We start from the raw sequence: 11,226 nt of genomic DNA on the forward strand, positions 1-11,226 counted from the left end.
CAGAATATAGCTCCTCAGCTAGGCAAAGATCTCGTTTCATCTCAAGCGCCTTATATGGAAAGAAAAATGGAAATACTGTACGAGGAAGAGGGAAAAAGCTTTGCTTATATGTGACAACAAAAATGAAAGCTTCAAGATCCCATTTGTGGTGTAACTTACAGCAAGTTAGGTACTTGTCAAAGCTAATTAAGTCTGGCCATCTGCAAATGCTTATGAGTGGAAACATTACCCCCAATTCCAGCAGTACAATGTGTTACAGCCTCCTCACATCCCATCCCGCTAAGCACTCAGCTACTTTGCTTGTTGCTTCCAGGCCTCTGGTAGCACTTTCCTCTTCCTGCAGCAACAGCATGCAAGAGCTTTGCCTGAGCTTTATCCTTCCTTTCTGCCACGCAGGAGAGAAGAGCAGGGAAAGCACCCCACCCCACACTCAGGGTTAGGGATGGAAACACCCCAAGGGCCCTGTGTCACCCTCACACATGTGCATGCACCCTGGACACAGCCCATCCTCAGGCCAGCTCCTACCAGCGGAGCAGAGACACCCAGGCAGTGCCTTTAATATACAAATGTTTACTTTCTCCTTAGCAACATTCTTTTTTTCTTTGTCAATGAAGTTTTCTTTGTATCCTGAGGAAGCCAAAACTGCTCAAAGCTCACAAAAAGCACCAGCCTCACAGCAGTAGGCAGAGGCACCAGCTTTCCATTGCCTGCCAATAGCTGGCTGTCCTGGGCAAAACTATGTCTACATAGATTTCTGAAAATGTCTTTCAAATTTTAAAAGTCATTTTGGAAGTGACACATTTGGACATGACAAATACTGGGATCTTTAGAAATCTGTTGTTATTGTAGTTGTGGGCTTTACAAACTCTACACTGGCCTCAGGATTTCTTTCTCTGCTGAAGTTTATTGATCCAGTATATGTACATGGATTCAGGCTTTAATCAAAAAGAAGTCTCACTTGCCAAGCAAAGTAAGCTACAAAACAGTTCTCCAATTGGTGAGTGTCCACTTCAGAAATAGTGACTAGGACCTCCTGTCCTAGCTCCTGCTCACCAAACACACTCTGCTTCAAGCAAAAAAAGTGAAATTCGTTCTGCACATTCTGCCAGTTAAACAGGGATTCCAGCAGTGAGAGTTTGCTTTGACATGTGCATAATGCAAAGATGTTGTGCTTACATTGAACCTTCAAAGAAGGTAGGGGAAAATGAAGTCATGTCTCTTCTCTTTGTAAAGCACTCCAAAGAATGCCTGCAGTGTTTCTGGTTTTGTTTTTAAATTAACAGTCTTATATATAAATATACACACACATGCGCACACCTACTTTAAGTTCAGGTCTTGCTCTCCTGGTAGAATATGATGTTAGAGTAGATCCCTATACTGAGATAGTTTGAGTAAAGTATACTTGTAGTGTCTGCAGGCACATCACACTTCAAAAGAAAAAAACATTCAGTGTGGAATTTGTACAGCCACAAATTGGCTGAAATAAAAGTAAATCTCACTATTTGTATCTCTCTATTCAGAACATTTTTAAAGAGGCCACAAACCTTTATTTCTTCAAAATAAATACCTCAAATAATAAAATAATTAGCAAACATTCAGGTTTTTACCATCATACCTACCAAGAGAATCATTCCAGATTTACGCTAGCATACTTGAAAACTGAGTTTGGCCCAATGTCTTTAGAATACAATTGTCAATTGTGTTTCTTTTTCTGCTAAGTGGACACTTTTCTCATGCATTATATTTAATTAAGGTTTAATGCTTCACTGCACCCTCATCTTCCAGTGCTTTGCATTTAGACAGTCTTACATCTATACGGACTCTGCCTTTGCATGCTATGCATGGGGCACTGCCAAGTCAGACCGTCTCTGAATGAGAATCTCTGTTTTTTCCAGGGCCAGTGCTAGTTGTAAAGTAATATTTCACCATTTGCAACGACTCCAGACAGTAGTTTTAGGTACGTTAGGTATGGTCACATTCAGCTTACAGATAATCAAAACAAAGCACAGAAATGAAAGCGCCCCCTACAAACAGGGGGAGGCAGTCCCCACTCTGTCAGCGGGACCAGTGTGGTTGCCATTCCCCAGGGCTGCATACAGAGCTTCCAGCCCAAGAAATCTCAGCAGAGCCTCTCCCTAAGTCCAGCCATATCCCAAACTTGCTGTGAGAAGATGTCATGACCTTGTTTTAATATTCCCCTTTTCCCTTCAAAGTGATGGACACAGGCTATTTCATTCCTCAGCTCTTAGCATTTCTGCTGAACTTTCTGCAGAGATCTGAACACTGAACCAAGTCAGAGGCTGTTTGGGGCACTGGAACCAAACAGTTGGAGATGAACACGCATTCCCTGTATTTGGAATATGGTAGTAACCCACATTTTCTGTTTACTGTTGGGGAAACACTTAAGAAACATTATTTTTACAGTATTGTCTATCCCAGATTCCAGAGTGCTGGACAGTTGGCAGAGATCCAAGACTCATCATGGTCAGAGGCTGGAAAGCATTTCTTAAAAACAAACAAATGAACAAGCAAATAAAAAACAGACACAAAACCAAATACGGAAAATGACACACAGAAACCCCAGTCCCAAGAGTCATGGAGGACTTTTGTGAAGGAACAGAAACCAGTTCTGTCAATGCCATTTTTATTCTGATCTAGCATATTTGATGGCAAGGAGAAATCTAGTACCATGTACTAAACACAGAGAATGCTTTTCCTCTCAAAAACTTTAAAATACGAAACACAAGATTATGCCAGCAGTATAATCACATGATTAAGTTTTTAAATTATATTTTTGAAGGAAAACTATGTTTTTAAAGTTCTACCTAGAAAAAAGACCCTTTAGTGCTATCCTTTAATTATCAGTATAGAGTTTAAAATGACAAGTCTCCAAAGAACAGTACAGCTATTTTTAAAGGTATTTTCCTATTGAAATAATAGGTTATTCATTGATGGTTTCCAGGGATACATTTAAGACTTTTCCAGTCTCAACCTGATCTTGCCATAATTCTTGAACCTCCACTGAACCCAGGGTAGGTCATGCTTACCTCAAACTTGGCCCTCTTCTTCTTACAGATATCTTTTTTTTTCCTCTAAACACTAGCTCCTGACGATCGATAGCCCGGTACAGACACTTCCCTTAACATTTACCTACTTTTTCACGTTTCAAGCTCTGATGAAGAACAAAATTCATGCTTAATATTTCAGTAGGGGGATCTTAAAAATGTGGGGAAAGGTGGGATTTTTAAGAAAAGCAATTGCACCTAGAACTGAAGAACATCTTACCTGATCATAAATATTACACTTCTCACATTCTTTGATTTTCTGTAGTAAAGAAAGAAATGGAGATGCACAGCTGATAGCCAGAACAAGCCACAATCACCTTGCAAGGGGAAGCACTGTGGAGATAATGGCAACTACAGAAAATCACTCAAGGTGGGATGCTGAGCACCTTGTTTCAGACGGGCATCTTCACAGGGTTAGTCATGCCACTCCTCTCTGTTAGAGACTGGGGAGGGAGCAGTGCTGGCAGAGAGCATTGCAACTGCCTCACCAGCTACCTGGAAAGTCTCGGCAAGTAGCCTAAGGTAAAACCCCAACTCCCATATGACCAAAATCAGGTAAGATGACCCCTGCCCTAAGCCCTAACTCAGCAACTAAAATGCCACACACCTTAACACCCACTATCTGATGACTTTAATTTTGTCCCTCTCACTTTTAGCACTTTCCTAGTGCTGTCCAAATGCTACTTACTTACTGATGTGTCAAATGAAGAAACAGATATAACAGAAATGTACAAGAGCTGGCAAGAGCAATACATGGCTGGATGAGGAGAGGTTGACAGAGAGAGATTAGAAGGACAAGAAAACCTTTTTAAAAAAACAGGCCTTTGACCTCAGAAGAACATGGTAATTAACAAACAGGTTTTAATCTATGAATTTTTGGCTTCCTGCTCCTTTGGGACTGTACACTGTGTTTCTCTATATTTAATCTTGTTTCTTTTTAAGTTACGTTGTGGAATCTCCCCAACTATGCTGAATAGGAGACTCTGAAGTCATGTTAAAAACCACTGATTTTAGCCTATACTCACTTGAACCAGAAAGCTTCCAATGAAGCTGCTCTGGATTTACAGTGATGTTACTAAGAACAGAATGCGGCCAATTACTTGTGAGATAGTTTTGCACTAAGCAGTGAAATTACTCTGGATTTATATGTCAACAGAATTCAGCCCAACTTAGCCTACTAGCTTTTTGCAATACATTCTCATTATCCTGGGACTTCACAACATCTGACAAGTACTGAAAAGTCAAAAATCAGTGCAGAGATCTGGGCTTTTTACAGGCAGTTTTGAAAAAAAAAAAAAAATATATATATATATATATATACACGGAATCGTTCTCAGTCAAATACTTCTTACAAAACAAGACCTACTGTTATTTTTGAAAATTTAAAAAGCAACTAAAAAAACCCTTTAAAAACACCTATGCAAGGCAAAATTGCTGCTAAGGATGTTTTTTTCTGGAGTATGGGTCAAAGAAAAACACAAAATATAAATATTACATTCTAAGTCCTGAGAAGAACTTTAGAAACTTCAGGGCAAAAGCAGCCTTTGGGCAATATTCAAGGCTGTCAAGACACAGAGAAGTCATCCTCCAGCAATAGATAAATACTATATACAGATATCAGTAAGCATTTTGGGGACAAAGGCAATGCTGACATCGACTTCAGCAGGCTAAGATAAGGCCTTTCCATGTTTAAGAAATGCCAACACTCCAAGGGCTCTTTATGATCAGAAAAAAAACAAACTACAGTGGAGAGAAGTAAAGTAGGGCATAAAATTTTATTCTGAAATGATCTCTGGCCACAACAATAAAATGTAACAAATATTCACTAAAACAGTCTTAACTCCTGTCATCAGCTGTACAATACATACAGTATCATAAAACTGGCCACTAGGATTAAAACCCACTACAACATCTTTAATGTTAAGTGGCAACAGCAGCATCTCACAGAAAATTATACATACATATATACACAGTCCACATTCAATCGTTTTTCACATGTTTTCAGTACACACAGTTGCAGCATATTACAGTCACGTGTCTAAGTCGTTGCCCAATAAAAACCCAAGCTACTGCTTAGACGTAATTGTAGCAGTTGAACTGAGTAATTACAATTTGTAGCAGAGATGTACAAGCCCCTAGAAACAATAATTCACAAATATTTTATTTAAATGCTACCATAGCATAAACTTGGACAATATTATAATCTTTGTTGACTGGAAAAAGAAAAAAAAAAAGAGTTCTTCTTGTACTTATCACAAATACTATTGATGGATAAAATGCTAAAAAATGGAGGGCATTAAATAATGCATACCCTTTCCTAAAGATTCTAATATTGCCCAATGCTACTTATGTCTAAAGTGTTTTCAACATTCCCACGAAGTCATTTATAACTCCAAAACACCCACCAAGTTAAAAGTGGCTTAAGTGCCTTGCACCCAAATTGTAAAAATCCCTGGCCACCTTTATAAGAGCCAGGCACATATAAAAGGAATGCACTTTGGTTCATACCAAATGCCCTGGGATTAAATCACACTATAAAACTAAAGAGTTTGAGGTAAATTTTTACAAATACAGTTGATTTCTGTCTAGTTTCACCATAACAAAAATTATCAATTTGATGTTAAAGTACAACCAATGAGGAAGGGCCATCTTTAACCCTTTAATGAGACTTACTGCAAGAAGAGTGTCCTCTCCACCCTAGAAGTGTGATTGCCTTATTGTTTCTATTAAGGCCTCAAAAATCTACAGGATGTTTTAAGACAGGTATAGCATTTAAAAATAGATTTCATCCTTACTATCCAGTATTCAAAGGGTTAAAGAGGCCAAGATGTATGCCCTACAACATGGCATTTGTAACAAAAGGCACATTGTTAACACCAAGGGCACAATTCATCCTCTATTGTTAATCTACACATCTTGCATCACTCTGTTGTTCCAATACACTTAAGTGGTAATGAACACTCCAGTGGTGCAAGAAACTGAGCCAAGTGAGACTGCAACCAAAGACAAGACAACACTGTGCTATTACTAAATCTGAAAATAGCTCAGACATCCCCAGACAATGGTAATATGTGAGACTAAGCACTGTTTCCAAGCCAACTTCTATCAGCCTAATTATCAGAGCCCTTATAATAAAATCACATCAAAGCAAGAGGCAACATCCTTTCCCCCCTCCCTCCTTTTTTACAGGTATAAATAAGCTACAATAAAAAGCAGCTCTATCACTTAAAAACCTTAATGTAGCTGCTTCTTTGAATATAGAGGAAGTTCTACAGTATCTGGGTTAAAAAAATAGCTCTGCACACTATATTTTGGCCTTAAAGTTTCCGGTAGCATTTATGAAGAATGTCAGTCATAAATGCATTATTGGCATTAAGAACTGGTTACACGAAAAAGAAAATTTAGTGGTTTAGCCCATTAATGACCCATGAACATTATGAATGTTTTCACCTTAAATTTCCTTGAAAGGCAGGAATAAATATCAATGTTTTCTTTGAAATATATTAAGGGGGAAAATTCTTTTGCCACCCCTAATATAAGCATCCCTATTTCTTAACTTTTGTAGAAATAGCTAAGGAGAAAATAAGTGGTAAAGCCAAGTAGTTGGTGGAGGAACTAAAGAATCCCAGCTACTGTAAAAAAATACACAGTATTATATTTCCACAGTAATGAGAGTCTCATCAGTTAATTTTATATGAAAATTCATGTATTTCTTTTCCAGGCTTAGAATTTGGGGACCATCAGTTAATGGACATTTCTATTCCAAAAGCCAGTTTTCTTAGCTGTATCACTATATTTCATTTTTTAACATGATTCCATACATGTTTACATATTGCACTTACATACATTGTACAAAATTGTGAACATTTAACATCTAAATAATTTAATTTGACTAGAGGCAGGAAATGATATTTAAAAAAATAAGAAAAATGGTTGATTGATGCTCTATTGTTTACAGTTATCAATCAACAAATACCATCCTCTACTCAGAAATTATTTTTGGAGCTTCTTCACATGTTGACTTTTTGGCAAGAAGTTGAGTGATATGTTTCCTGAGAATTCTGTCATTTCTTATTTATATCCCTCCCCCAGTCTTACATTAAATTAAAAACAAACCAAACACAAACAAACAAACAAAATTAAGCTGTAAGTGGTAAATATTAATGAATATGAAGGAGAACTTAACCGGAAACTTTCTTGGCCTCTCAGGGGACCATGCTTTAAGTATTTTTTGTAATTTGTACAAGTAATTTAATAAAATCTGTGCAAATAAATGTTGTTTATACTAGAGTTATTGAGGTTTTATGCAATCCATTCTAGTCTCTCTTGTTCTCACATTCACAAATCCTTCCAGATTATGTTCCACTTTGTTGAAAATTCCCTTTTTGTATGCTTTATACATCCAGTGTAGACCACAGTCATTGCATGTGATGAAAGACTGATCTCAGATTTCAAAACTGTTCCTGTTGAAAATATGCTACAATGCAGGAATATACTTCTCACGTAGGTCTAGATATTATTCCCTAGTAAAGACCATCTTTCTTCCATGAATCTAGTTAAAACTAAGAACAAAAAACAAGCATATGCACACAGACACACGCAAACAAATCTACATGTATCTCTAACTGTTCCTTCAGAGTCATTTTCAGCTACCAATGCTGAAGATTAATTCAAATTCCAATCATTTAACTTTCCTTTGATATTTCTCTCTTAGTAAGTATCTAGGATAGCATCTGCTGCCTGAAAAGCTTTCCACAGAGGAGCTTTCCATCTTCAGTCATGCTCTCTAACAAGAAGTACTTTTCCACAAAGATCAATACAGTAACATAGTGTTTGCCCCACATGCAGATTTGATCTGAAGTGTAAATGCACCAGAGAGGTCACAATCCATCAGACAGACATTGTCAGGAGAAATAAACAGTCTGTGAAATCCATGTAGCATTAACAGTCTGGAAGTTACAGTATTAAAGTGACAGAACAAGCATTTCTGCCTATGTGATTGAAGGAGGCCAAGCTGCACATTAGGAGAGAAAAGAAACCAGGAGAGGAGAAAAAAAAAAAAAGAAATAAATAAACAAGAAAATGAAAGAAGCAAAGAAAGGAAAGGAAGGAAAGGAAGGAAAGGAAGGAAAGGAAGGAAAGGAAGGAAAGGAAGGAAAGGAAGGAGAACCCAGTGTGAATGCTTACTGTTATAAACCTGAAATGAAGTCCAGAACATTTTGCTTTACATGACTTCAGCTTTAAAAAACAACTCATCTGTCACTTTCAGATTTAGAGAAACACACATACTTCCACCTCCGTTCTTTCTCAGACTGCCTGTTCCTCTCACTCTACCACATGCATGAAAGCTTAAGAGAATCATTTTAGCCCTGGAAGTTCTTATTTTTTGCATTTATATTTAAATGCTCATTTTAATCAATAATATTGTTTTCAAATAGAGAAGGCATTCTACCGGAGGTGACTGTATCATTACTAAGTGATACCACTTTCTCTGGGCTCCTGTATAGAAAATGACAATATTACATGCTATGGCTCTATTTCAAAATAACAGTTTTACAGGTGCTTAACTGTACTTATTTGAGTATTCTCTCTGGAGTCAACTCAGGCACAGGCATGAGTGTTTGCAGGATCAAGACCCATATCTGTAAACTCCAGAAGGTACAGTCAAACAAATTTACCCCAAGTGAAACCTAATATGAACCATGGAAGAAAAAGGTTAATACCTTTGACACCACATTGTAATGCATGACAGTCACGTTGTAACCAGTGGCCTGCCACTGATGTTTATTACTGTGTCACACTGTGTTACAGTAAGGCTAATTGTACTGTAGAAGACAAACATTTTAAAAAATAAGTATAAAAACTTAAAGCATTGTCCCCTTATTTTTATAAAAACAAAATCAACATTTCTTACATTTAAAATGAGTGCTGAAAGATACAAATGAATAAAGTTATTGAGCAAATAAAAATGTAAATCTGAGCTACTTTTTCATACAAATAAGGCTCAGCCACATTGTATCTCTCATATTAACAGCATCGGGTTTTTCAAACTCAGCTAACGAGTTTTGGCAACACTGTTCTCTGCTGAATATTCCCATTGGCATCTGTCATCTGTGCCAAATTAGTCCTCAGTTTTGAAGCTGAGCTTGAAGTCGGAGGTAACTTGGAAATTGACGTTATAGCACCAGTGCTCTCTGTAATTCTCTTCGCTGAGGCCTTCTCCCCAGTTGGAGGCTTTGGCAATCGTCTCCTTAGCCAGGGATGACGCAAAGCCTGGCTGGGTGTCATGCGGATAGCAGGATCCCATTCTAAACACTGTTTTAAGAAGTCAAGGAACAGGGGATCATCACATCCCTTTAACGCATTACCCCATTCTCTGCTCTCTGGTGGGCCACGTAATTTTCCCCTTCGAGAACGTCCACCATTGAGTATTACAGAACCGTCAGACAAGGTTGTGATGGTGCAATAGCGGGGATAACCCTTAGAGCTCACAAAGTTTTTGGCTCGCTTGGAAGAATCTAAGAGTTTTGGGGAAGGCATGCCCAATAGCTCAATCATACAAGCCAGCTGGTCTCCTTCATCTTCTCCAGGTAAAAGAGGATAACCAGTGAGAAGCTCTGCTAGAATACACCCCAAGCTCCACATATCTATGGGCATTCCGTAACGAGCACCAAGGATGACTTCAGGCGCGCGGTAAAAACGTGACTGAATGTAAGTGTAGACACGCTGATGCTCATAACAACTCGAGCCAAAATCAATCACTTTAATACCACTCCTACCCTGTTGCTTCAACAGAATGTTTTCCGGTTTAAGGTCACAGTGAATGATTCTATTTTTGTGCAAAGCATCCAAGCACTGCAAAATTGAGTGGGCAAACTTGCGGACCAAAGGCAGGCTGAAGCCCTGAAACTTGTTTTTCTTTATTAATTCATACAGGTTCATGCTCAGCAATTCAAATGTCATGCAGATATGGTTGCGGAATGTGAAATTTTCCAACATGTGAATAACATTCATGTTGTTATCCTTATCTTGTTTCCGGAGATGCTCCAGGATTCTAATTTCTTCCGCAGCTTGGCGGTGGAAACGTTTTTCATTTCTCACCATTTTTAGTGCCACATGCTGATGCATCTTGTGATCGTAGGCCTTCACCACCTGCCCAAAGCTTCCTTTCCCTATAACTTTCAGGACTTCATACCTGTATGCAATATGATCGTGGGGTACTTGCACGTAAGACCCCTGGTCATCATCATACCCACAATTGTTTGGACCACCAATCACACCTTGCCGCTTCTTTGCATTTGGACCCAAAAAGTATATTTCAGGGTAGCCAAAAATCTCATGATGCTCGAAAGCTGTTAATTTTTGCATGTATTGCTTCATTGCCTGCTCTGGTGTCATAACAGAGGCTTTTACTTTCCCTGTTCCATCTGTAGATTTTAAAGAGCTGGAGCTTCCTTGTCGTCTGTGAGAACTCTCCGACTGTCTGTCCTGAACCACTGGCAATCCAGATTTGCCAAGTGTTGTAAGTCCATTCGGCTGCGTTGTCAGAACCGTCCTCTTGTTACTATTATCTTCGAACAGCTGTTGAACCTGGATTTGTCCATGGCTACCCACATGGAGGTGCTCATTCATTGTGTGCTTATTGCCTCCAATCTAAAATTGAAAATAAACACATTTCCAGTTAACAAGATGGGCATGAACTCTACGTTTCATCATGCATTTTGCAGCCCACCATCCGGCCTAAACCACCTCAAAAACTAAGCATTTTCTTAGAAGTCAGTTGCCTACAGCTAATTTAAAAAAATACAGGACTAATTTAAAAAAATGCAGCAAATACACTATGATACTGCTAGTTGTCATTATGTTTTTAAGATCCTTGCATCTCAAATGCTACTTTCACGACTCTCTAAGCAAAACGCTTGCAAGAAGGCAATCACAGATGGGCTACTATCATAAGCTAACAATTTCTCCAAGGAATCTTCAAGGCAACAGTCCCTTTCATCAAGAAGTATGCTGGAGGGATATTAAAGTAGAATTTACAGAACAAAGCAGCAGCTGTACTTAGGCTTGAGATCTATATATAGTGCCTGAAGAACTTTTACAGCTAAAGCTCTTCTAGTCACCTGTTCCTAGAAATCAAGCTTTTAACTAGTTCCAAAAT

At 38.4% G+C, this 11,226-nt stretch overlaps 1 protein-coding gene across 1 annotated transcript; it reads right to left on the bottom strand.

The window, feature by feature from the left end:
• Positions 1-8,457: 8,457 nt before the first annotated feature.
• DYRK2 (dual specificity tyrosine phosphorylation regulated kinase 2) lies at positions 8,458-10,715 on the bottom strand. Its single transcript, XM_026075015.1, has one exon. It carries the CDS (start codon positions 10,695-10,697, stop codon positions 9,117-9,119), a length of 1,581 nt encoding a protein of 526 aa, XP_025930800.1. The 5' UTR covers positions 10,698-10,715; the 3' UTR covers positions 8,458-9,116.
• Between the last annotated feature and the right edge of the window lie 511 nt (positions 10,716-11,226).

Source organism: Apteryx rowi, unplaced genomic scaffold (assembly GCF_003343035.1).
Source record: "Apteryx rowi isolate R43461 unplaced genomic scaffold, aptRow1 scaffold_4, whole genome shotgun sequence".
NCBI classification, from domain to species: Eukaryota; Metazoa; Chordata; class Aves; order Apterygiformes; family Apterygidae; genus Apteryx; species Apteryx rowi.